At 51.6% G+C, this 27,707-nt stretch overlaps 1 protein-coding gene across 6 annotated transcripts in view; it reads left to right on the top strand.

Annotated features, from left to right (window-relative positions):
- Positions 1-27,707, top strand: part of LOC140391747 (ubiquitin carboxyl-terminal hydrolase 35-like) — a 189,001-nt gene that overhangs the window by 115,867 nt on the left and 45,427 nt on the right. For all 6 annotated transcript variants that reach the window (XM_072476572.1, XM_072476571.1, XM_072476569.1 and 3 more), the window contains exon 9: positions 7,022-7,115. In XM_072476572.1, the coding sequence (XP_072332673.1) occupies positions 7,022-7,115 (94 nt within the window). The remainder of the gene's footprint in view (positions 1-7,021; positions 7,116-27,707) is intronic.

Genomic DNA, 27,707 nt, shown 5'->3' with positions numbered 1-27,707 from the left:
CGGGATACGCCCCAGCATACGCTTCATGAAGTTTACATCATCCCAGTTCGGGGCGTATACGTTCACCAGAACCACCGCCTCCCCTTGCAATCTGCCACTCACCATCACGTATCTACCCCCACTATCCGCCACTATGGTCTTTGCCTCAAACAGTACCCGTTTCCCCACTAAAATAGCCACCCCCCTATTCTTCGCATCTAAGCCCGAATGGAACACCTGCCCCACCCATCCTTTACGTAGTCCGACCTGATCTGCCAGTTTCAGGTGCGTCTCCTGCAACATGACCACATCTGCCTTTAAGTTCTTTAGGTGTGCGAGTACCCGTGCCCTTTTAATCGTCCCGTTCAGCCCTCTCACATTCCACGTGATCAACCGGGCTGGGGGGCTCTTTACCCCCCCCCATGTCGACTAGCCATCCCCTTTTCTAACCCAGCTCCTCACCCGGTTCCCACGTACCCGTATATCCCACCGACGGTGCTCTCCCGTCCCGACCACCCCGCCCCCTAACAGCTCCCCCTTCCCCTTAGCAGCAGCAACCCAGTTAACTTCCACACCCCCCCTCCCCGCTAGATCCCTTTCTAGCGTAGTTGCACCCCCCATGTTGCTCCCAGAAGTCAGCAAACTCTGGCTGACCTCAGCTTCCCCCGTTTGTCCTCGGCCCCTCATTGTGCGCGGCCCCCTCCTTCCTGCGTCCCCGTTCCCGCCACAATTATCATAGCGCGGGAGTAAAGCCTGCGTTTCCCACTCGGCCCCGCCCCTGATGGCGCAGTTCCCTTCTCCTTCCCCTTTCCTTCCCACCGGCGCCCACATTTCCCCATGCTCCCTCCCCCCCCCCCCCCCCCCCCCCCCCCAACGAGGGGAAAAGAGAAAAGTTACAAAATTGAAAAAAATTCCCCCCCTTCCCCTTCCTCGTCCCACATAATCACCCCACCACTTTATTACAGAAGCTTTTTCTCTCGCCAGACTATTCCAGCTTCTCGTCCACAATGAATGTCCACGCCTCTTCTGCCATCTCAAAGTAGTGGTGCTTCCCTTGGTGTGTGACCCACAGTCTCGCCGGCTGCAACATTCTAAATTTAACCTTCTTTTTGTGGAGCACCGCCTTGGCCCGGTTGAAACTTGCCCTCCTTCTCGCCACCTCCGCACTCCAATCCTGGTACACGCGGATCACCGCGTTCTCCCACCTGCAGCTCCGAGTTTTCTTCGCCCATCTTAGAACCATCTCTCTGTCATTGTAGCGGCGAAACCTCACCACTATGGCTCGAGGTATTTCTCCTGCCTTTGGTCTTCGCGGCAGAACTCCATAAGCTCCCTCCACCTCCAAAGGCCCCGCCGGGGCCTCCGATCCCATTAGCGAGTGAAGCATCGTGCTCACATATGCCCCGACGTCTGCCCCCTCTGTGCCTTCGGGAAGACCCAAGACTCTTAAATTCTTCCTCCTCGAGTTATTCTCCAGGGCTTCCAACCTCTCCACACACCTTTTGTGCTGTGCCTCGTGCGTCTCTGTCCTTACCACCAGGCCCTGTATATCATCCTCATTCTCCGCAGCCTTTGCCTTCACGACCCGAAACTCCAACTCCTGGGTCCTCTGCGCCTCCTTTAGCCCTTCAATCGCCTGTAGCATCGGGGCCAACACCTCCTTCTTCAGCTCTTCCACACAGCGCCGCAGGAACTCTTGTTGCTCCGGGCCCCATACCAAACAGCCACCTTCCAACGCCATCTTGCTTCGACCTTCCCTTCCTTGCCGCTGCTCCAGTGGATCCACTGCAATCCGGCTGCTATCCTCTCCTTTATCCATATTTATCCGGGGGGATTCCCTCCTATTTCACCGCACAATGATTTTGGCCGTTAAAAATTGCCGTTGGGGTCCTAATAAGAGCCCAAAAGTCCGTTTCAACGGGAGGTGCCGAAACGTGCGACTTAGCTGGTCATCGCCGCACCCGGAAGCCCCCTGGTTTCTTTTTCTCTGTGTTTTTCTCTTTCGGGTCGGTGAGGGTGGTTGGGGCGGGTTGGGCATTGTTTTGGTTGGTTTGGTCGGGGGGGCTCTTGGAGGGGGGTAGGTAAACGGAACAGGGGTGGTGGACGGCGGTGAGATGGGGCCCCGCGGGGGAGGGGGAGGCCCGAGTCGGGGGTGAGGAGACTGGGCCTGTAAAAGGAGCTGCGTCAGAGGTGGCGGGGCTGGGTAGGTGGAAAGTGCGGGCTTTTTCCTGCGCTGAAGACTGGAGGGGCCGGAGCGGGGAAGCGAGGGTTATTTCCCGCGCTTAGAAGGGGAGGGGGAGAGCCTATGGATGGGGAACGGGAGAGGAGGGTGTGTCACACAATGGGAGGAGTCGAAGGAGAGGCGGGAGTGGCCGGGGTCAGCTGACTTGCGGAAGTGCAATGGGGGGAGTAAATCAGCTAGTCTGGGTCCTAGCTGGGGGAGGGAGGGGGGGTGGCGGGGAATCAAGTTGCTGCTGCTATGGTCAAGGGGGAGCTGGAGTGAGTGGGGGGGTCGAGACGGGGGTATGCCGCTGTGCGGAACGGGCCGGGTGTGGGGTGCGGCCGCATGGCTGGCCGAGGAGGTGTCATGGCTAGTCGGCGGGGGAGGGGGGCGGGTAGCCCCCTGATTCGGCTGATAACCTGGAATGTAAGGGGACTGAATGGGCCGGTTAAGCGGGCCCGTGTGTTCGTGCACCTAAAGGGGCTCAAGGCGGATGTGGTTGTGCTCCAGGAGACACACCTGAAGGTGGCAGACCAGGTAAGATTGAGGAAAGGGTGGGTAGGGCAGGTGTTTCACTCGGGCCTGGATGCCAAAAATCGAGGGGTGGCGATCTTGGTGGGAAAGAAGGTGTCATTCGAGGTGTTGAGCATTGTGGCAGATAATGGCGGTAGGTACGTAATGGTAAGTGGTAAGTTGCAGGGAGAGAGGGTGGTACTGGTCAATGTGTATGCCCCGAATGCGGGTTTTATGCGGCGTATGTTGGGTCGGATCCCAGACTTGGAAGTGGGGGGCCTGATAATGGGGGGAGACTTTAACCCGGTGCTGAATCCGGCACTGGATCGCTCCAGGTCTAGGACGGGTAGGAAGCTGGCGGCGGCTAGAGTGCTGAGGGGGTTTATGGACCAGATGGGAGGGGTGGACCCTTGGAGATTTGCAAGGCCTGGGGCTAGGGAATTTCCATTCTTCTCACACGTCCATAAGGCTTCTTCCCGAATCGACTTTTTCATTTTGAGTAGGGCGCTGATAGCGAGAGTAGAGGATACTGAGTATTCGGCAATAGCCATTTCGGACCACGCCCCGCATTGGGTGGACTTGGAGATGGGGGAGAAGAGGGACCAGCGCCCGCTGTGGCGCTTGGAGGTGGGGCTGTTGGCGGACGAGGAGGTGAGCGAGCGGGTCCGAGGAAGTATAGAGAGGTACTTGGTGACCAATGACAACGGGGAGGTCCGAGTGGGGAAGGTATGGGAGGCGCTGAAGGCGGTGGTGAGGGGAGAACTGATCTTCATTAGGGCCCACAAGGAGCGGAGGGAGCGGGGGGAGAGGAAGAGGCTGGTGGGGGAGATGGTGAGGGTAGACAGGAGGTATGCGGAAGAACCTGAGGAAGGATTGTTGAGGAAGAGGTGCAGCCTCCAGGCCGAATTTGCCCTGGTGACCACCAGGAAGGCGGAGGTGCAGTGGAGGAAGGCCAAGGGGGCGATTTTCGAGTATGGGGAAAAGGCAAGCCGGATGCTGGCGCATCAACTTCGGAAGCGGGACGCAGCTAGGGAGATCGGGGGAATTAAGGACAGGGGAGGGAGTATGGTGCGGAGTGGGGTTGGCATCAATGGGGTCTTCAGGGACTTTTACGAGGAATTGTACCGATCCGAGCCCCCACGGGAGGAGGGAGGGATGGGCCGCTTCCTGGACCAATTGAGGTTTCAAAAGGTGGAAGAGGGACTGGTGGGGGGATTGGGGGCCCCGATTGGGCTGGAGGAGCTGACCAAAGGGATAGGAAGCATGCAGGCGGGGAAGGGGCCGGACGGTTTCCTGGTCAAATTCTATTAAAAAAAATATATGGACCTGTTGGGCCCGTTGCTAGTCAGGACATTCAATGAGGCAAGGGAGGAGAGGGGGCATTGCCTCCGACGTTGTCCCGGGCACCGATCTCCTTGATCCTGAAGTGGGACAAGCATCCCCTGCAGTGTGGGTCTTACAGACCGATTTCCTTGCTAAATGTAGATGCCAAGGTGCTGGCGAAGGTCTTAGCCACGAGGATTGAGGATTGTGTGCCGCAGATCATCCATGAAGACCAAATGGGGTTTGTGAAGGGGAGGAAGTTGAACGCGAATGTGCGGAGGCTTTTGAACGTTATCATGATGCCGGCAAGGGAGGGAGAGGCGGAGATGGTGGTGGCGATGGACGCTGAGAAAGCCTTCGATAGGGTAGAGTGGGGGTACCTGTGGGAGGTGCTGAAGAGGTTCCGGTTTGGGGAGGGGTTTGTCAGGTGGGTTAGGCTGCTGTACGAGGTCCCGATGGCGAGTGTGGCCACGAACAGGAGGAGGTCCGAATACTTTCGGTTGCACCGAGGGATGAGGCAGGGGTGTCCCCTGTCCCCCCTGCTCTTCGCACTGGCGATTGAACCCCTGGCTATGGCACTGAGAGAGTCGAGGAACTGGAGGGGGTTGGTGCGGGGTGGGGAGGAGCATAGGGTGTCGCTCTATGCGGACGACCTGCTGCTGTCTGTGGCGGACCCGGTGGGGGGAATGCCGGAGATAAATGAGGATTCTTAGGGAATTTGGGGACTTTTCGGGGTACAAGCTCAACATGGGGAAGAGCGAGCTGTTTGTGGTTCACCCAGGGGACCAGGAGAGGGAGATTGGCGAGCTCCCACTAAAAAGGGCGGAGAGGAGCTTCAGGTATTTGGGGGTCCAGGTGGCCAGGAGCTGGGGGGCCCTGCATCGGCTTAATTTTACAAGGCTGGTGGAGCAAATGGAAGAGGAGTTCAAGAGGTGGGACGCGTTGCCGCTGTCCTTGGCAGGTAGGGTGCAGTCAATCAAAATGACAGTGCTCTCAAAGCTTTTGTTCCTGTTCCAGTGCCTCCCCGTGTTTATCCCAAAGGCTTTTTTTAGGTGGGTTAACAGGAGTATAATGGGGTTTGTGTGGGCGCGAGGGACTCCGAGGGTGAGAAGGGTGTTCCTGGAGCGGAGTAGAGATGGGGGGGGACTGGCGCTGCCCTACCTCTGTGGGTACTACTGGGTCGCCAATGCGACGATGGTGCGCAAGTGGGTGATGGAGGGGGAGGGGGCTGCATGGAAGAGGCTGGAGACGACGTCTTGTGTGGGTACGAGTCTGGGGGCGCTGGCAACGGCGCCGCTGCCGCTCCCTCCAAGGAGGTATATCACGAGCCCGGTGGTGGCGGCTGCCCTCAATCTTTGGGGGAAGTGGAGGCGGCATAGGGGGGGATGTTGGGGCCTCGGCGTGGACCCCAATATGGGGGAAACCACCGGTTCGACCCAGGGAGAACAGGTGGAGGGTTTTTGTTCGGGGTGCACAGGGCAGGAATACGAAAGTTGGGGGAACTGTTTGTGGACGGGAAGTTGGCGAGCTTGGGTGAGCTCGAGGAGCAGTACGGGCTTCCCCCCGGGGAACACCTTCAGGTACTTACAGTTAAGGGCGTTTGCCAGACTGCAGGTGGTGGAATTCCCGTGGCTACTGCCACACACAGTGCAGGACAGGGTGCTCTCGGGGGGGGCGGCGGTGGAGGGGCGGTGGGGGGGGTGGGAAAGAGTGGGGGGAAGATCTCGGAAACTTAGCAGTTGATGCAGGAGGAGGAGGAGGCCTCGGTCGTGGAGGTGAAAGGTAAGTGGGAGGAGGAGCTGGGGAGAGGAGATTGAGGAAGGGACGTGGGCAGATGCCCTAGGGAGGGTGAATTCTTCCTCTCCGTGCTTGAGGCTCCGCCTCATACAGTTTAAGGTGCTGCACAGGGCACACATGACCGGGACAAGGATGAGCCGGTTCTTTGGGGGTGAGGACAGGTGTGTTAGGTGTTCAGGGAGCAAAGTAAATCACACCCATATGTTCTGGGCATGCCCCGCGCTGGAGGAATTTTGGAAGGGCGTAACGAGGATGGTGTCGAGGGTGGTAGGATCCAGGGTCAAACCGGGCTGGGGGCATGCAATATTTGGGATGGCAGAGGAGCCGGGAGTGCAGGAGGCGAAAGAGGCCGGTATTCTGGCCTTTGCGTCCCTGGTAGCCCGGCGAAGGATTCTTCTTCAGTGGAAGGATGCGAGGCCCCCCAAGCGTGGAATCCTGGATCAGCTATATGGCGGGGTTCATTAAATTGGAGAGGGTGAAATTCGCCTTGAGAGGGTCGGTACAAGGGTTCTTTAGGCGGTGGCAACCGTTCTTCGACTTCCTGGCAGAACGGTAGACATTGGTCAATGGCAGCAGCAACTCGGGGGGGGGGGGGGGGGGGCTTACTTTATAACTATTTTTGATATTGTTATTTACACTGAAGGGTCTGAGGGGGTGTATATACCAGTTGTGTTAAGTCAGGGTGTTAATGTTAATTTATTATTTATGTACAGGGGGGAGGGTGGTATGGAGGGTTGCTTTTCTAGACTGTGCTTTATACTTAACCCTGTTGGGTTCCTTTTTCATTTTGTTATCGATATTTTATGAAAACCTTAATTTAAAAAAATTTTTTTAATTAAAAAAAATCAATGCCATTGCGATGGCTTAATAGGTAAAATGCAGCAAGAAAACAGCAAATAAATAAATGCTGAAAAATTAAAGGAAATTTCAGAGAAGGTCTACATTGTTATCGAGCTTGCATATCAAGAAAACATTTAGTCAAGGCTAACTGATAGTTCCAGAGATGTCATTTTTCTTGGTTCCAAGACTATTTTCAGTTAATTTTCATTCCAATTTTCATTTCCATTTTAATTTTATTCGAGTCTTTTTTAAATAAGACATTTTGGGAACGCTGCTGATCTGGTCCAAACACCAATATCTTGTAGCATCACAATGCTCATTAAACAAAGTTTTTGTTCTTCTTTCTAGCTTCAGGCATGCTGTAATGATACTGAAGGAGAGTGATTCACAGTCATTAATGATGAAACTTCAATGGCTATTTGCTTTTCTGGAACATAGTCAGGTATGGAACTTATTTTGCATAAACTTAAAGCCATCTGTTCTTTTAAGTTTAACACTATATAGTTCATATAGAATCCGAATCAAAAAGGCAATATGTGCTAGGTATCGCATTCAGAATGTTAGTTTTTTACCAATAGGAACTGAGATTCGTAGTTCCTATTGTTTGACAACAATGTTTAAGTTGTGCAGAGAGGGAGCACACTTTAGTTTGAAGTTGAGGAATAGGCAATAAATGGGTATACGAATGGTATTGTGACAGAACAATGATATTTTTGTTTTATAATCTATGGCAAATGTTGCCATTGGACATTTAGATTTGCATTCTGTCTAGTATGCAGCCTAACTTCCACCAAATACTGAAGCAGTATTATTAATTAGATGTACATAAAATAATGAAATGTATAGGCAATATATATCCAGAAAATTCTTCAAAATAAGTCATGCCACCAAAGGTTTAAACCAGTGAACAGTAAACTTGGACCAACCTTCTTTGCTCTGTGTTGTATGAATGGTTCGTTTTGGTATGTTAAGAAAATCGTGGAATAGTGTAGCGATCAGTTAGATGCTGTGAGAGAATTAGATGAATTATTCAGAATCAATTTAATTGTCTTCCTCATTTTTATTTATTTGAGGGAATTTGGTGGGACAAAGGCCGGGGTTTTTCGCACCTGATCAGGACAGGTATGTTTGGTGAGATCAGAAAATCTTGCAAGAAGGCCCTCAACGTGTTTCCTGATTATGTAAGTCCAGGAAGTGATTGTCCCCAATTCCCCCACCCCCCCGCCCCCCATCTCATTATTGTGACAAGTCAGAATCTCTTTCCCCCCCCCCCCCCCCCATCCAGCCACTACAAATTTAAATCTCACGCTGTGATTTTAGAATGGCATGATTTACATCTGCCTTTTAATAGGTGTGCACCTGGTGACCTGAACTTGAGAAGATCTTGGAGGTGAGTGCACACAACTTAGCGCAGCACTTGCGAGGATCTCAATGCAAGGAAGCAGCTCTGCAGATTCATGGGGGATCAACAGCGGCTTCTTCGTGGCTAGCTTGTGGTACCATGGCAAGGGCTACAGTGGCAATGAGAAGGGGAGAAGGCAGCTGTGGGGCTAGTGCAACAGAGCCAGACACGAGGCAACCTCAGGGTAAGAGCTACGGTGGGGTGGGGGGGGGGGGGGTGTTCTCATGGCAGCATCGACTGAAGGTTTTACACAAACAAATGGTTGGATGGGTGATGTGGGGAGCTGTGGAAGGAAAGGACCCGGTGAATGGAACATTAGCATTTTTCCGCATATTGAGACCATTTGGCTTGAGCTCAATTGACATGCTTGGAGTTAGATTAGTCAAACAATTGTGCCCCCTCAAGCAGGACAATACCTGAGTGTGCCAACAATTCTCCTCTACTTTTAATTCATCGGGCACAAACTTCAAAATCAAATGAGTGCTATGGTGCTGTAGAAACTTGGGTGACTGGACAAGCTTGAGGATCCCCTTGGAAAAGTGGCCATGAAGCAGAGATGGGTGCACTCCTAGTCCCTTGCTTTATGTTTAAGTTCACATTGACAAGTCACACTCATGGTCCAAACAAACAGCAAAGTCTTGAGTGCAGATAAGGGCAATGTCTGCACCTGAGATGAAAGTTCAGGACAGAGTAGAGTGGCTGAAGCTGTTGCCACTCGGTCATGTGGTTTGGGGCGGCAGAGGGGTGGCATTCTAGTCCACTATCATGCACACTAAACACTGAGCATCCATGTGCTGGCCAGGACTATGCAGTATGCGTAAAGTGGTCTTTAAGAGTGGTCCCTCGGAGATAATTGCTGACTCTTTTGTCTCTTTGATACTTCCATGAGGAGATAATCAGGAATATGGAGCTTGGTGATATCACTGTCTGCCTCATTGACTATAGACAGGAGTGAAGAAGAAGAATGCAACTAAGGCACCTGGATCACCAAAGGGAGGAGTAAAATCTTCAAGGCCAAGGGATGGTAAAGCCTCAACAGCACACAGAGGATGAACCCCAGAGAGCTGTCATTCCTGGGTGCCTCAGGAGATCCAGGGTCTATAGATGGCACATATGTTACCTGCAAATGAGTGAGAAACCGTGTGCTGATGACCGCGCATGTCAAGGGAACTGGTCACTCAATTATGCCACCTTCTGCAGGATTTGGAGGCAAGGGGAGTTGGAGGACATCCGTTGGCAGTGCAAATGACTGCCATGCTCAATATCTACGGCAGTGGCTCCTTCCAGGGTTTTACTGGGGACCTTTTGCAGGATCTCAAAAGCCTCCATCCACCAATGTGTCCAGTAGGTCACGGATGCCATTTTTGCCAAGACATACAACTTTGTAAGCTTCAACAGAGATCAGGCGAACCAGGCTAGGATTTGCTGAGATTTCCAGTTTGCCACAGGTGCACAGTGCCATTGACTGCATCCATGTGGCTCTTAAATTTCACTGGCAACAAGTAGCCCATTATGTGAACAATAAAGGCTTCCACTCCCTCCCTGACCAACTATGCAACCAAAAGAAAGAAATCGTGCAGATTTGTGCAAGGTACCCCAGAAATGTCTATGCCTCGTACACCTTTAGCAGATTTTGGATCCCTGGCATCTTCCAGGGACAAGACGAGCCGCAGAGTTGGCTTATTGGGGTCAAGGGCTACCCACACAGGACACCTATGCAGCTGACTCCAACTCCTGTTGAGAGAAGAAACAACAGGGCTTGTGATGAAATCTGGAGTTTAGTGGGGCACACCGTAGGAATGTTGGAAATGAGGTTTTGGTGCCTTAACACATCTGGTGGTGCACTCTAGTGCACTTTTCAGAGGGTCTCATGCATTATTGTGGCTTTCCACGCACTACACAACCTGCCGATACAAAGTGAGGAGGACATGAATGATAAGGAGGTGAAAGAGCTCCATGTTGTCTCCAATGGGACGAAACTCTAAGTGGATGAGGATGATGTCCTAGAAGGCGTGGATGCAGACCATGAGGTCATTGCACTGGCCAAATGAGGCAGGCATGCTCATGAGGCACTCCTTGCCACTAAATTCCAGGATGATGACGACTAGATGCTGTGAGGACACTCCTAAGATCTTCACATAGCATCAAGGAAATGCTGACATACTGTGGGTACATGAACTTCAATGGTACTTGATACTTTGGCAAGCTTCCAGTTTGTTCCCTTCAGCATCTTACTTTTACCTGTCAGGAATGCTGACGAGATGGGGTTGGGGGGAGGTGGGGTAGGAGAGCTCCTTCAGTAAGGTGCTGAGAGCCCACAATGGACAGCAGAAATAAGCCACATTGAGGTGGAGGCATCACTCAACTGGAGAATGACTTCGAAGCTGGACAATCACTTGTCCCAAGGTTACATGTTGCAAAGAGGAGAGGCCCTGAACTACGATACTTGCCTTCATTTTGTGCAAGATCCCAAGGTTTCACATCTGACACACACACTGCTAACGTAACAAGGAGACATTCTTGGGAGTGTGGTCAACAATGTAAGTGATTAACATCTGTATCCTGGTTGTACAACTACATCTTGACCTTTCTAGCCCTACTGCTACATCCACAGTGGCACAATGGTTAGCACTGCCGCCTCACAGCTCCAGGGTCCCAGGTTTAATTCTGGCCTCGGGTGACTCTGTGTGGAGTTTGCACTTTTTCTCCGTATCTTCGTGGGTCTCCACCGGGTGCTCCGGTTTCCTCCCACAGTCCAAAGATGTGCAGGCTAGGTGAATTGGCCATGATAAATTGCCCCTTAGTGTCTAGAAGATTAGGTGGGTTTGTGGGTAACGGTGATAGAGTGGAGGCATGGGCTTAAGTAGGGTGCTCTTTCCAAGGGCCGGTGCAGACTCAATGGGCTGAATGGCCTCCTGCACTGTAAATTCAATGAGTCGATGAAGTACATCCCTGACATCCACAGTGGAGGAGGAGGCAGCCTATTGTATTGTCCTGTTGCCTGTGATTACCTCTGGCAGGCATCCTCTGGAGGGCCGGACCTGCAAATTTCAGCCTGCTTTCAGGGCACTGCTATTTGGCAGTGCCATCCTTCTCAGCCTGCACTTGGTTGAGTGCTGCTGACCTCAACTTTGGCACACACATGGTTCACATCCTTGCCAGCAAGCTGAATTGCTCTTAGGTTTTGGAGTTTTGATATGAGCTTGGCTGGGATTATGGTGTTGAATGCAGAGCTGTATTCAATGAATAGGAATCTGAAGTAGGAGTCCTTATTGTCGAGATGCTCCAGGGATGAGTAGGGCCAGGGAGACAGCATCTGCTGTGAACCGGGTGTAGCAATATGCAAATTGCACTCGAGGCATTCTTGGAGTATGGAGTTGATATGTCTCATGACCAAGCTCTTGAAGCATTTCATAATGATGGATGTCAAGGCCATCGGACAGCTGTCGTTGAGGCACATTGCTTGGTTCTATGGCACTAGTATAATGGTGGCTTTCTTGAAGCAGGTGGGAACTTTGGAATGGAGTAGAGAGAGGTTGAAGATGTCCACGAACACACCGCCAGTTGGTCGCGTAGGATCTGAATGTACGACCAGTGTCTCCGTCAGGACCCATTGCTTTTTGAGGGTTCACTTTCAAGAAGGCCGATCTGACTTTGTAGGCCGTGATAGTAAGTATGGGTATATCCGAGGCTGTTGGGGCAGTTGACAACAGTTTTTTGGTTTCCTCCTCGAATCAAGCATAGAATGCATTGAGTTCATCCGGGGCTGCGTGGGGGAGGGGGGGGGGGGGGCGGGCGGCGCTGTTGCCAGAGATTCTACTTGGCTTTGCTTTGTAGCCCGAAAGTTGTTTTAAGCCTTCTCACGACTGATGAGAGAGTCCATGTCGTTAGTCTGCAACTCTAGCTTAGTCTGGTATTGTCTCTTGGCATCCCTGATAGTGTTGCGGAGGTCATACCCAGATTTCTTGTGTAGGTCAGGGTCGTCTGTCTTGAACACCTCTGAGTGGCCTTCGGTTTAGGAGTGAATCTCCCGGTTAAACCATGGTTTGCGGTTGGGGAACATGCATACTATCACCTTTGGCACGCAACCTTCTATACACTTGCTGATCTAGTCTGTGACAGTGGTGGCATACTCGTTTAGGTTAGCCGCTGAGCTCTTGAATATGGAGCAGTCCACTGACTCCAAGCAGTCGCGTAGGAGCTCTTCTGTTGCCTCGGGCCAGCATTGCAAAATCCTGTTAACCGGATTCTCCTGCTTAATTTTCTGCTTGTATTCCGGTTAAAGAAAGACCATCTTGTCCGATTTTCCGAAGTCGGTTGGAGTATAGATCGGTAGGTGCCCTTGATGTTTATGTAGCAGTGATCAAGAATGTTGTGGCCCCTGGTGGGACAGGAGATGAGTTGGTGGATATTTGGCAGTACACTCTTGAGGTTCCCCTGGTTGAAATCCCCGGCCACCCTGGGCAAGGCCTCCGGTATTCTGTCTCTCTGTTAATTACAGCGGTGTACAATTCATCAAGCGTCTTCTTCACTTCCGTCGTGTGGAATGTAGATCACTGTGATGATGGCAGAAGTGAACTCCCGTGGAAGGTAGTACGGGCGGCACTCCAGATATTCTAAGTCCCGGGAGCAGTAGTTCACAAGGGTTGCCATGTCCGAGCACCAGGAGGAGTTGATGAGGAGGCATGTCCCTCCACCCGTCCAGCTTGTTTTGGATTTCTTGGACATTTGCCAGGAGTATGCTGGGAAGAGGAGACTTGAAACCATGTTGTTTTCGTCTCACCTGCAGACCGCCGCATTTTGCTCACTTCCTCAGTTGGCGGATGCTTCTGGATGGTCCCGCGATTTGATGGGAGAAGTCTGACCTTGTGGAAGGTAAGTGGTTGTGTCTGGTGGGGTCCCGGGCTCTGGTTGCGATTTTCGGGTTGCTGAGAGGTCATGTTCATGATCCAGTTGGTTGGTGTTTTCCTCACAGCCTTACACTGCGACCCCTGGTTCTGGACTCCACCGCCATCGGGAACATCCATCCTGCATCTACCCTAATTAGAATTTTACAGGTTTCTATAATAATAATCTCTATTTGTGTCACAAGTAGGCTTACATTAACTTTGCAACAAAGTTACTGTGAAAATCCCCGAGTCGCCACATTGGGGCACCTGTTCGGGTACACTGAGGGAGAATTCAGAATGTCCGATTCACGTACGAGGTCCCCCTCATTCTTCTAAACTCCAGCGAATAAAATCCTAATTGTCTCAATCTTGCCTCATACATCAGTCCCACCATCTCGAGAATCAGCCTGATAAACGTTTGCTGCACTCCTTTATAGACAGTCAGAGACTTTTTCCCCGGGTGGAACAAACCATTACAAGGGGACATAAATTTAAGGTGAAAGGTGGAAGATATAGGAGGGATATCAGAGGTAGGTTCTTTACCCAGAGAGTAGTGGGGGCATGGAATGCACTGCCTGTGGAAGTAGTTGAGTCGGAAACATTAGGCACCTTCAAGCAGCTATTGGATAGGTACATGGATTACGGTAAAATGATATAGTGTAGATTTATTTGTTCTTAAGGGCAGCACGGTAGCATTGTGGATAGCACAATTGCTTCACAGCTCCAGGGTCCCAGGTTCGATTCCGGCTTGGGTCACTGTCTGTGCGGAGTCTGCACGTCCTCCCCGCGTCTGCGTGGGTTTCCTCCGGGTGCTCCGGTTTCCTCCCACAGTCCAAAGATGTGCAGGGTAGGTGGATTGGCCATGATAAATTGCCCTTCGTGTCCAAAATTGCCCTTGGTGTTGGGTGGAGGTGTTGAGTTTGGGTGGGGTGCTCTTTCCAGGGGCCGGTGCAGACTCGGGGGGGGGGGGGGGGGGGGGCCGGGTGGCCTCCCTCTGCACTGTAAATTCAATGATAATCTATGATTAATCTAGGACAAAGGTTCGGCGCAAAATCGTGGGCCGAAGGGCCTGTTCTGTGCTGTATTTTCTATGTTCTATGTTCTATGTACAACCTTCCTCAGGTATGGAGACTAAAACTGCATACAGTATTCCAGGTGTGGTCACACCAAGGCCCTTTATAACTACAGTAAGATATCACTGCATCTGTACTGAATCCTCTTGCTATGAAGGCCAAGATACCATTTGCATTCTTCACCACCTGCATGCTTTTAGCAACTGATGTACAAGGACATCCAGGTCTCGCTGCACATTCACCTCTCCTATTCGATAGCCATTCAGATAATAAACTGCCTTCCTGTGGGATGAATATAAGAAATTGTCATATGTAACAGTTTATTTTTTGTAGTATTGTTATTAAAAACCTCAATTAAAATGCTTACAGACATTGTCTGCAAAAGCGGTGATTAAAAGTGAGAATCAGTAATTTTTGTCATAATCAGCAAGGTTGTAGGATAGGTTGGAGGAGTGAAAATTGGGCAAAGGAGATTTGACTCGGCAGGTACTTTAGCCCCATTTCTTTATGATTGTGGAGGTTATAACGAGGGGGTTGAGCATCAAATCTTCAACTGTATTATAAGCTACAAGTTTTCCCAAGTTCAATTTCAGCCTGGGTTGAGGGTTGGACATATTTGTTCCAACTCTTTTTACCTTGAACAAGCAAGAAGGTATCAACCAGCTCGGATTGCTATCTCAAGGTGGTTGGGTTGCCAGTTCTAGTACACATTGGAAGAGAGAAAAGGGGAAGACATCGTACCTTTTTTTCACCTAATGAAAGTTGTTCCACTTGAATTGCAGCTAGCCTGTCCTCCGCATTTTGCTTTTTTTTTTCTGTGGCTCCCAGAACATTCCAGTTTGCGTTTTCCAAAGCTAACATCTATTTATTTCTTCATTTATGTTGTTCTTGGGTTCATTTCTTTGACGTCTTCACATTATTCAGAGAGACTTTTTTTGTCATTTGCATCATCTTGGGAGCACCAACTTGCTCTTGCTGGGATTTGCTTCTTCTGCTAATTTATTTAACATCTTCTTCATATTCATAGATGTTTTTGTTAATCCTTTAATTGTAATTTGCTGTTTTCTCTCGGGTGGCTCTGTCACATGACATGCTATTGGTGTCACCTATTGGAAAAATATTGGAATTGAAGTCATCGGTTATTGGATAGGCATATGGAGTGCACTAGAATGATTGGGAGTAGGTTGATTTGATCTTAGTTTCAGACTAGTTGGGTACAACATCGTGGGCCGAAGGGCCTGTACTGTGCTGAACAGTTCTATGTTCTCTGTTCTTCAAGACATTTCTTTTTTTTTAAAATAATTTTTATTAAAGGTTTTCATAAAATATTAATAACAAAATGAGAAAGAAAAAAGAACCCAACAGGGTTAAGTACAAAACACAATCTAAAAAAGCAACCCCCAAACCGCCCCCCCCCGGTACCTGAATAATAAATTAACATTAACACCCCGACTTAAGACAACAGGTGTATACACCCCCTCAGACCCGTCCAGTGTAAATAACATAAACAAAAATAAAGTAACCCCCCCCGAGCTGCCGCTGCCATTGACCAATGTCTAGCGTTCTGCCAGAAAGTCGCAGAACGGTTGCCACCGCCTAAAGAACCCTTGTACCGACCCTCTCAAGGCAAATTTCACCCTCTCCAATTTAATGAACCCTGCCATATCGCTGATCCAGGATTCCACGCTTGGGGGCCTCGTATCTTTCCACTGAAGGAGAATCCTTCGCCAGGCTACCAGGGACACAAAGGCCAGAATTCCGGCTTCTTTCGCCTCCTGCACTCCCGGCTCCTCTGCCACCCCAAATATTGCGAGCCCCCAGCCCGGTTTGACCCTGGATCCTACCACCCTCGACACCGTCCTCGCTACGCCCTTCCAAAATTCCTCCAGCGCTGGGCATGCCCAGAACATATGGGTGTGATTTGCTGGGCTCCCTGAGCACCTAACACACTTGTCCTCACCCCCAAAGAACCTGCTCATCCTTGTCCCGGTCATGTGTGCCCTGTGCAGCACCTTAAACTGTATGAGGCTGAGCCTCGTGCATGAAGAGGAAGAGTTCACCCTCCCTAGGGCATCTGCCCATGTCTCCTCTTTGATCTCTCCCAACTCCTCCTCCCACTTACCTTTCAACTCCACCACCGAGGCCCCTTACTCCTCCTGCATCACCTGGTAAGTTTCCGAGATCTTCCCCACTCCCACCCACCCCCCCGAGAGCACCCTGTCCTGTACTGTGTGCGGCAGTAGCCGTGGGAATTCCACCCACTGCCGTCTGGCAAACGCCCTTACCTGTAAGTACCTGAAGGTGTTCCCCGGGGGGAGCCCGTACCTCTCCTCCAGCTCACCCAAGCTCGCAAACTCCCCGTCCACAAACCGGTCCCCCAACTTTCGTATGCCTGCCCTGTGCCACCCCGAAAACCCTCCACCTGTTCTTCCTGGGGCGAACCGGTGGTTCCCCCGTAATGGGGTCCACGCCGAGGCCCTAACTTCCCCCCTATGCCGTCTCCACTGCCCCCAAATTTTGAGGGCCACCACCAGCACCGGGCTCGTGGTATACCTCCTTGGAGGGAGTGGCAGCGGTGCTGTTGCCAGCGCCCCCAGACTCGTACCCACACAGGACGCCGTCTCCAGCCTCTTCCATGCAGCCCCCTCCCCCTCCATCACCCACTTGCGCACCATTGTCGCATTGGCGGCCCAGTAGTACCCACAGGGGGCAGCGCCAGCCCCCCCTATCTCTACTCCGCTCCAGGAACACCCTTCTCACCCTCTGAGTCCCTCGTGCCCACACAAACCCCATTATACTCCTGTTAACCCGCCTGAAAAAAGCCTTCGGGATAAACACGGGGAGGCACTGGAACAGGAACAAAAACCTTGGGAGCACCGTCATTTTGATTGACTGCACCCCACCCGCCAGGGACAGCGGCAACGCATCCCACCTCTTGAACTCCTCCTCCATTTGCTCCACCAGCCTTGTCAAGTTAAGCCTATGCAGGGCCCCCCAGCTCCTGGCCACCTGGACCCCCAAATACCTGAAACTCCTCTCCGCCCTTTTTAGTGGGAGCTCGCCAATCCCCCTCTCCTGGTCCCCTAGCTGAACTACGAACAGCTCGCTCTTCCCCATATTGAGCTTGTACCCCGAAAAGTCCCCGAATTCCCTAAGCATCCTCATTACCTCTGGCATTCCTCCCACCGGGTCCGCCACATACAGCAGCAGGTCGTCCGCATAAAGCAACATCCTATGCTCCTCCCCACCCCGCACCAACCCCCTCCAGTTCCTCGACTCTCTCAGTGCCATAGCCAGGGGTTCAATCGCCAGTGCGAAGAGCAGGGAGGGGACACCCCTGTCTCGTCCCTCGGTGCAACCGAAAGTACTCGGCCGACCTCCTATTTGTGACCACACTCTCCATCGGGACCTCGTACAACAGCCTAACCCACCTGACAAACCCCTCCCCAAACCCGAACCTCTTCAGCACCTCCCACAGGTACCCCCACTCTACCCTATCGAAGGCTTTCTCAGCGTCCATCGCCACCACTATCTCCGCCTCCCCCTCCCTCGCCGGCATCATGATAACGTTCAAAAGCCTCCGCACATTCGCGTTCAACTGTCTCCCCTTCACAAACCCCGTCAGGTCTTCATGGATGATCTGCGGCACACAATCCTCAATCCTCGTGGCTAAGACCTTCGCCAGCACCTTGGCATCTACATTTAGCAAGGAAATTGGTCTGTAAGACCCACATTGCAGGGGATCCTTGTCCCGCTTCAGGATCAAGGAGATCAGTGCCCAGGACATCGTCGGGGGTAAAGCCCCCCCCTCCCTTGCCTCATTAAAGGTCCTAACTAACAGCGGGCCCAACAGGTCCATATATTTTTTATAGAACTCGACCGGGAAACCGTCCGGCCCCGGTGCCTTCCCCGCCTGCATGCTTCCTATCCCTTTGATCAGCTCCTCCAGCCCAATAGGGCCCCCCAGTCCCGCCGCCAGTCCCTCTTCCACCTTTGGAAACCTCAATTGGTCTAGGAAACGGCCCATCCCTCCCTCCCTCCCGTGGGGGCTCGGATCGGTACAATTCCTCGTAGAAGTCCCTGAAGACCCCATTGATGCCAACCCCACTCCGCACCACGCTCCCTCCCCTGTCCTTAACTCCCCCGATCTCCCTAGCTGCATCCCGCTTCCGAAGCTGATGCGCCAGCATCCAGCTTGCCTTTTCCCCATACTCGTAGACCGCCCCCTGGGCCTTCCTCCACTGCACCTCCGCCTTCCTGGTGGTCACCAGGTCGAATTTGGCCTGGAGGCTGCGCCTCTTCCTCAACAATCCTTCCCCCGGTTCTTCCGCATACCTCCTGTCTACCCTCACCATCTCCCTCTCCCCCCCCGCTCCCTCCGCTCCTTTTGGGCCTTGATGGAGATCAGCTCTCCCCTCACCACCGCCTTCAGTGCCTCCCATACCATCCCCACTCGGACCTCCCCGTTGTCGTTGGTCTCCAAGTACCTCTCTATACTTCCTTGGACCCGCTCGTTCACCACCTCGTCCGCCAACAGCCCCACCTCCAAGCGCCACAGCGGGCGCTGGTCCCTCTCCTCCCCCATCTCCAAGTCCACCCAATGCAGGGCGTGGTCCGAAATGGCTATTGCCGAATACTCTGTATCCTCTACTCTCGCTATCAGCGCCCTACTCAAAATGAAAAAGTCGATTCGAAAATAAGCCTTATGGACATGTGAGAAGAATGAAAATTCCCTAGCCCCCGGCCTTGCAAATCTCCAAGGGTCCACCTCTCCCATTTGGTCCATAAATCCCCTCAACACTCTACCGCCGCTGGCTTCCTACCCCTGGAGCGATCCAGTGCAGGATCCAACATCGTGTTAAAGTCTCCCCCCATTATCAGGCCCCCCACTTCCAAGTCTGGGATCCGACCCAACATACGCCGCATAAAACCCGCATCGTCCCAGTTCGGAGCATACACATTGACCAGTACCACCCTCTCTCCCTACAACTTGCCACTTACCATTATGTACCTACCGCCATTATCTGCCACAATGCTTGACGCCTCGAATAACACCTTCTTTCCCACCAAGATCGCTACACCTCGATTTTTGGCATCTAGCCCAGAGTGAAACACCTGACCTACCCACCCTTTCCTCAGTCTTACCTGGTCTGCCACCTTCAGGTGTGTCTCCTGGAGCATAACCACATCCGCCTTGAGCCCCTTCAGGTGCGCGAACACGCGGGCCCGCTTAACTGGCCCATTCAGTCCCCTTACATTCCAGGTTATCAGCCGGATTAGGGGGCTACACGCCCCCCCCCTCCCCCGCCGACTAGCCATGACCCCTCCTCGGCCAGCCACGCGCCCGCACCCCACACCCGGCCCACAGCGGCATACCCCCGTCTTGACCCACTCCACTCGCTCCAGCTCCTCCTTGATCTTAGCAGCAGCAACTCTATTCCCCCCCCGGCTAGGTCCCATCCTAGCTGGTTTACTCCCCCCCCCCCCCCCCCCCATTGCACTTCCGCAAGTCAGCCGACTCCTGCTGACCCCGGCCACTCCCGCCTCCCCTTCGACTCCTCCCATTGTGTGGCACACCCTCCTCTCCCGCTCCCCATTCACAGGCTTTCCCCCTCCGTTCTAGGCGCGGGAAACAATCCTCGCTTCCCCCACCCCCCCCCCCAGTTTTCGGCGCGGGGAAAAAAACCCGCGCTCTCCACCTACCAGGCCCCGCCACCAACCAAAACAGTGCCCAACTCGCCCCATCCACCCTCCCCAACCCGAAAGAGAAAAACACAGAGAAACAGAAACCCAAAACAATGCAAAGGCCCCCCACCCCCCGAACCAAAAATAGGCGTAACATATCCACCGCAGTCCCCAATTGCCCATCCCGACCCTCAGTCTGTGTCCAGCTTCTCGGGCTGAACAAAGGCCCACGCCTCCTCCGGAGACTCAAAATAATGGTGCCGGTCCTTGTAGGTAACCCACAATCGCGCTGGCTGCAACATGCCAAACTTCACCCCCTTCCTGTGCAGCACCGCCTTCGCTCGATTGTACCCAGCCCCCCTCTTCGCCACCTCCGCACTCCAGTCCTGATATATCCGAACCTCCGCGCTCTCCCACCTGCTGCTCCTCTCCTTCTTGCCCCACCTGAGCACACACTCCCGATCGACGAACCGCACCAGCACCGCCCGCGGAGGCTCGTTAGCCTTGGGCCTCCTCGCCAACACTCTGGGCCCCTTCCAGCTCCAGGGGCCCCTGGAACGACCCCGCTCCCATCAGCGAGTTTAACATGGTGACCACATAGGCCCCCATGTCCGGCCCCTCCAGCCCCTCCGGGAGGCCCAGAATCTGCAGATTCTTCCGCCTCGACCGATTCTCCATCTCCTCGAACCGCTCCTGCCATTTCTTGTGGAGCGCCTCGTGCGCCTCCACCTTTACCGCCAGGGCTGAGATCTCGTCCTCATTGTCAGAGATCTTTTGTTGAGCCTCTTGGATCGCCACCCCCTGGGCCGTCTGTGTCTCCAGCAGCTTATCAATAGAAGCCTTCATCGGCTCTAGCAGGTCCGTATTAATCTCTCTGAGGCAGCGCTGGATACCCTCCTGTTGCTCCTCCGCCCACTGCCTCCACGCTGCCTGGTCTCCGCCCACCGCCATTTTGTCCTTCTTCCCTCCCTTCTTCTGGTCCACCACCACCTTTTTTGTCACCTCGCTCCTAGTTAAAGCCATATACTGACGAGGAACTATTATTAACTCCTTCCCACACTGGGAAACGTCGAAAAAGTGCCCTTGGGGGCCCTGAAAAGAGCCCAAAAGTCTCGAGAGGGAATACTTTTGGCAGTGTTCGCTTCACCAATCTGCCCCAAAATGTCCGTGGAAACTCCTGAAAAAGGTCTAAGTGTCCGTTCCAGACGGGAGCTGCCGAATGCGTGACCTACTCTTCCATGGCCGCCACCGGAAGCCTCGTCCCTGCTTCTTCAGTGGCCCTGGTGAGATCTTTTCACAGTTGTTCCCTCTGCTGTTAGAATTCACTTTTGATAAAGGTCCTCAGGTCAGTTTGCAGCTTTAAGCTTGCCCTTCCCCTGCTTGCATGCTGGAAGGGGCCCTGTTTATCCTGTTTGCAGCCAAATCTTCCACAGCTTCTGCCGGGCCTGGCAGCCAAAAGACACAACACTCCTGGGGGACACCGTCAGGGGAGTGTTGCAGTCCTCTTGCCACACCGGGAAATGTCAATCAAATGCCGTGGGGGCCCTGCAAAAGAGCCCAAAAGTCCGTTCCAAGCGGGAGCTACCGAATATGCGACCTAGCTCTGCATAGCCGTACCCGGACATCCATCAAGAAGTTTCTAATATGCAATAGATTCCAATCCATTTTACACATGTTCATACTTTGAAAACTATTTAATAACAGTACTCTTAATATTCTAAAACTTAATAACCAGGATGAATTTGCATAAGGAACTGAACAAAAGAAATAGCAAAAACATCAGTTATGCCACTGGGGAGGTGCCAAGTATATACTGGGGACGGGATTCTCTGTCACCGGATGCCGAAAGGGGGAAACACGATTGGGTGGAGAACCTGTTCCAGCACCAAAATCGCAACGGGTGCTGATTTCACGCCAAATCACAATTCTCCGTCTCCTCGACAGCGCCGTCAATTAACAGAGTTGGCATATCATTAACGGGCCTAACCTGGTGTTCTCCAGGCCTCTGCGACTCTCCGCCTCCAATGGCCCGAATTCCTGATGGTGAGGTTCACTCGTGTTTTAAAAATCATAAAACCATCCTCGTGGCTGATGAGGGAGAGAGGGGAGGTAGGACACCGAGGCATGACCGTGGCTGCCGGGCCAGACACTGGCCGGGCTAGCGGGGGGGGGGGGGGGGGGGGGGCAGGGGAGAGGGGGAGAGAGGAGTGGCTGCCGAGGGGCGCGGGGGTGATGGGGGAACAACCACCACCACTCCGGTGTGAAGAGCACACCACTGGCAAGGGCAGTGCCTGTTGACTACCTGTGGCAGCAGGGTTGGGCACCAGGGCTAGAGGCCTCCACGGTGCCTGGCACTGACGATGCCAGGGGTGTGCAGTGGAGGGGACATGCGGGAGCAGCAGGGTGCACTGTGCCAACTGAGGGCACCATGTAGCTGATTGGACCTTGTTAGACACTGTGGTACGCACCATGCTAACATGTCGGCCTTTCATCCCTGCAGACAATGGATATTGGAATTCAACCCACAATGGTAGCCTTCCTGCTAGTCACCACAGCCCTGGTGGATGCCCTGCGGTTGTATGAGCTGGAGCTGCTTGAGGAGGATGCTGCAGGAGCGGAGTGTGCAACAGCAGAGCGTGTCCCAGAAGCGCAGGAGGCAGCCGTTCAGGATGGAGAGCTAGCTGCTCAACAGGCCGAGGAAATGCTACATAAGGCCTTGTGTGTACTGGCAGCGCCTGTCTTTCCAGGACCTGCCGAGCATGCAGTCGAAGACTCCGGCTGAGCAGGGAGACAGTGCGACATATCTGCCAGATCATGGCGCACCTGGCACAGCGGGGGAATGGGGGAGACGTCTACTCCCGGTGGCCGGTGAGGTGATGGTTGCCCTGACCCTTTACGCCACGGGCTCCTTCCGGGATCTCTGAGTTCAGTGCACAGATGCATCTGCGCTGTCATGGATTCCCTATATGCCCGGTCGGCACAATACATCCATTTCAATGTGGACCGAGCCCACCAGGATGCCCTGGCAGCAGGGTTCGTTGCCATCACCGACACGCCCCGGGTCCCGAGGGTGATTGACTTGATGCATTTGGCCCTACGAGCACCTGCAGATGACAGGCCACTCTACAGAAACTGAAAAGAGTTTCCTGACCTTCTCGTTGCTTGCCATTTCAGTACGAGACCCTGCTCCCATGCCCACGTGTCTGTCCTTGGCCTGCTGTAATGTTCCAGTGAAGCTCAACGTAAGTTGGAGGAACAACATCTCATCTTCCGGTGAGGCACGCTACAGCCTTCCAGTCTCAGCATCGAATTCAACAACTTCAGATGATTACCTCTACCCCATCTCGACCCATTTGTATTCATCCCATTTCATTTTAACTGTCTTTCTCCATTTCTTTCTTTCTTGTCTTTATATATTTTTAACCCCCCCCCCCCCCCATCTCACCTCCCCCTTCCCTTAACTTCCCTTTGCTTACCCGTTCCCCTCCCCCACATTACATCTGTCACAGTTTACCCTCTGATGTTAACTTCTCTGCTGTTTGGCCTTTCACACCTTGTGTTCTCTCTGGGGACTGCCATTAGCACTCTTTCCCCTGGTTTCTGTGGCTATTAGCACCCTGTTCCCTTGGTTTCTATGGCTATAACTCATCTTTCATTCTCACTCCACAGTATAAATATTTCCCACTTTCTTGTCTTTTAGCTTTGACAAAGGGTCATCTGGACTCGAAACGTTCGCTCTTTTCTCTCCCTGCAGATGCTGCCAGACTTGCTGAGATTTTCCAGCATTTTCTCTTTGGTTTCAGATTCCAGCATCCGCAATAATTTGCTTTTATTTTTAAGCAGCAGTTGCTTTGTGTCAGGTTTTAGATAAAATTTAGGATATAGCTTAATGGCCTCATCTAGTTGAGAAAAGTGAGTATATTAACTGATTCAATTAATAATAATCTTTATTGTCACAAGTAGGCTTACATTAACACTGCAATGAAGTTACTGTGAAAAGCCCCTAGTCGCCACGTTCCGGAGCCTGTTCAGGTGCACAGATGCGAGAATACAGAATGTCCAAATTACCTAATAGCACGTCTTTCAGGACTTGTGGGAGGACACCCATGCAGACACTGGGAGAACGTGCAGACACGGCACAGTGACCCAAGTCGGAAATCAAACCTGGGACCCTGGAGCTGTGAAGCTATAGTGCTAACCACTATGCTGCTGTGTTGCCCTTCCTGTGCTGAAGATTTTTTTTGCCTCTTGCCTGCTCTCCACTCTATCTTGCTGGGTGTACTTCATCAGAACATTTTTCAGACCTTATTCTAATTCTTGCAATCTAATCTAACTCAAGTTCTATGCACTTTTGCTTCCCCAGTGATCCTCATCATTGGCATTCACTCCAGTCTTTATGCATTGTGACACCATGGGCGGGATTCTCCGACGCTCCCTTTGGGTCGGAGAATCCCTGGGGAGGTGGCGCGAATCCCGCCCGCCGTTCCGACGCCGGCTGCCGTATCTCCGGTGCCGGTTTTCGGGTGGGGGCGGGGCAATTCTCCGGGCCCCGATGGGCCGAGTGGCCGTCGTTTCCTGGCCAGTCCCGCCGGCGTGAAATGGACATAGTCCATCACGGCGGGACCTGGCTTGTAGGCCAGTTAGCTGAGTCCGGGGAGAGGGGCGCACGGATCGGAGGGCCTGTGCCGTGGGGGCACTCTTTACTTCCGCCCCGGCCTCTAGTGAGCCGCCATGGCTGGCACGGAGAAGAACCCCCCTGCGCATGCGCAGGAAACCAGTTGGCCGGTCTGCGCATGTGCGGAACCACGCTGGTGGTCCTGCGCATGCGCCAACTCGTGCTGGTGCCGGTTGGCACGGCGCCAACCCCTCCGGCGCCGGCCTAGCCCCCGGAAGTGCGGAGGATTCTGCACCTTCCGGTCGGCCCGACGCCGGAGTGGTTCACGCCACTGCTTTCATTATGTGAATATGACAAATTCACATTTCGACTTATTTTGAGACAGTAAAGACTGGAGGTACTCTGCCAGAATTTGGCTCAACGAGGTAGAGGAGGATGTCTTGGAAATAAGTGGCTCATCATCATCATCATCCCTTTAGTTGGAGATGAAGAGACATGGAGCTCACAGCTGCAGACAGAATTACTCTGTACATATCAGGAGTGTGATGGATCCGCTTGACTGGATGAGTGCAGCTCCAATGATACTCTAGAAGTTCAACACCATCCAGGACAAAGCAGCCCACTTGGATTGGCACCCCAACCACCACCTTAATCAGTCATTCCCTTCACCACAGTGGCAGGAGTGTGCACAGTCTACATGATGCAGTGCAGCAACTTGTTAAGGCTTCTCCAACCTCTACAGCTCTGGAGGGCAACAGATGCATGGGAACCTATCATCTACAATTTTCCCTCCAAGCCACACACCAGCTGACTTGGAATAATATTGTCATTCCTTCACTGTCACTGGGTCAAAATCCTGTAACTCCCTGACAGCCCTATGGGTGTACATAGAACATAGAATCTACAGTGCAGATGGAGGCTATTCGGCCCATTGAGTCTGCACCGGCCCTTGGAAAGAGCACCCTACTTAAGCCCACGCCTATCCCCATAACCCAGTAACCCCACCTAACCTTTTTGGACACCAAGGGCAATTTAGCACGGCCAATTCACCTAACCTGCACATCTTTGGACTGTGGGAGGAAACCGGAGCACCCGGAGGAAATCCCCGCAGACACTGGGAGAACGTGCAGACTCCACACAGACAGTGACCAAAGCTGGGAATCAAACCTGGGACCCTGGAGCTGTAAAGCAACTGTGCTAACCACTATGCTACAGTGCTGCAAAAACTTGCACCATGTTAAACCATGAAAATGCGTGTATTGGAACTGCTCCCACTCCTAATAAAAGACCAGAATTTTAACCCCCAACAATTTCCAACTCACTATTTCTTGGAAGTTAAAACTCTTCCCTAAGATTTTCATGAGACTTTATGCCAGTTATGCTTGTAACATCATTACTGCCAGGAGTTAATTTTGCAAGAATCCCTGTGTTTGATTGATTATAATAATGCATTTGTAAGGTGAAACATGAAGAACTGATGAACATATAACGAGTCCCATGACCTTGATGGCAATGATCTGGAGTGATAAGAAATCTTTATTGGGAACACACCACTATAAAAGTTGAAAATGATCGAAGAGATTTTATGAAGGCCAAGAGAGCGTTCAGACAGGGGTGTGTTTTCTCTCCAGATTTATTCAGATTGGATAGTGAAATGGTATCTGTTCTAAGGACACTTGCTAACATGTACCATAAGGCTGCACAGTGTTATGGGCGAGGCGTTTTCAGAACCCCAAAATGTATCATGGAGTTCACCCAACCTCTCCCTTTAATGGATTTGTTGCTTTTCCGAGCACACGTTTTTTTTCCCTAGGTGTGGAATTACAATTATGGACACGTGAGTTTTTAAACACACAACACTGTTTATTCCATGAACTCAACTTAACATCTTAAATAAACATTGGATCTCTTAACACTCCTTATTTCAAAGATAACTCAGAAAATATTGCAACAGTAAATAATTCCTTAAAATGCTCCTTCAAACTTCCAAGAGACTTAACACCTTTAAACAAAATCACTATTATAATTACCCAAATGATCCAGAGATCGTCTTTCATGGCAGATATCCAGTTCACTGCAAAACTCAGACACACACAAGCTGTTTTTAAACTGAAACTAAAAACCTGTAAAATTAAACTGCAAAATGGCTGACCTGACCTCAGCCCCACCCACTCTCTGACATCACTGTTTTCTTAAAGGTACATTGCTTAAACATCCATGTCTGAAAAGTACTCTCACATGACACCTCCCCCAAGGAAAAAAATCCCATCAACTTCAAGATGGTTTCATTTTTCATTTTTGCACTATCCACTAAGAAATGTACACAGTAAATATACCTTTTCGTTTTAAAAAAAATAAATAACACATGCAAACAGGTATAATAATATAGTCCATTTTTCTTTGTTCTTCTTCCTCCAACCGAAATCCTTCTCGACTGACAGTCTCTTTGAACAAAGTCTCTGCACGATCCATCCATTCCTCTACTCCTCGGCATTTCTCTTTAGAATCAGAGACTTTAGTTCAATCTGACCAGAGTCCCTTGCAATTCTCCAATACAGGAACATTGGTTACCACAGCTTTCAGGCAGTCAAATGCCTGTTGAAAGTCCGTTGTCCATTGAAATTTTTTACGTTTCTTCAGCAATTCCATCAGTGGAGTAATCACGCCACAAATCTTTTGCACAAAGGGTCGATCAAATTCATTCATGCTAAGAGATTGCATTATTTCCCTTCGTCTTGAAGGTATCGGAAACTCCGCAAGGAAAGTGATTCGGGCTTCTCCAAATTCACTTTCGGCTAGGTTCATCACCAAACTCGCCACCTGAAGTTGATCGAAGAACTCCATACGATGTTTTAAATGTGCTTTCCATGTCTGGAAGTTGGAAATAAAAGCAGATTGTCCCACTTTCTCAATGCAATCCTTCAAACGTGGGCTAGGATAAGAGTCCGTTCTTGTAACTGCATTCACCTTTCTGTAGTCCACACACAACTGTTGGATACCATCTGGTCTAGGTGCCATCACTATGGGTGAGCTCCATTGGCTGCAACCCACTTCAATTCTGCCATTCTTCAGCATATTCTCAATCTCTGTTAACCTGTGCCAATTTTAAAGGATTAAGTCTATATGGATGTTGTTTGATAGGAACAGCATTTCCCACATCTACATCATGTATAGCTATTTTAGTACTTCCCAATTTATCTCTACAAACTTTCCCATGTGATACCAATAACTCTTTCAGGTCAGTTTGTTTTTCCTCTGGAAGGTAACTTAATAATTCATCCCAATTTTTAAGAACATCCTCATTTTCCAGTTTAATTTGAGGTATGTCAAATTCACAGTCATCTGGATTTGGTTCGTCACTTTGAGTTAG

This window comes from Scyliorhinus torazame, chromosome 15 (assembly GCF_047496885.1).
Source record: "Scyliorhinus torazame isolate Kashiwa2021f chromosome 15, sScyTor2.1, whole genome shotgun sequence".
Taxonomy (NCBI): domain Eukaryota; kingdom Metazoa; phylum Chordata; class Chondrichthyes; order Carcharhiniformes; family Scyliorhinidae; genus Scyliorhinus; species Scyliorhinus torazame.
Note: the sequence above shows the minus strand (reverse complement) of the source record. Positions and strands in the feature narration are given on the sequence as shown.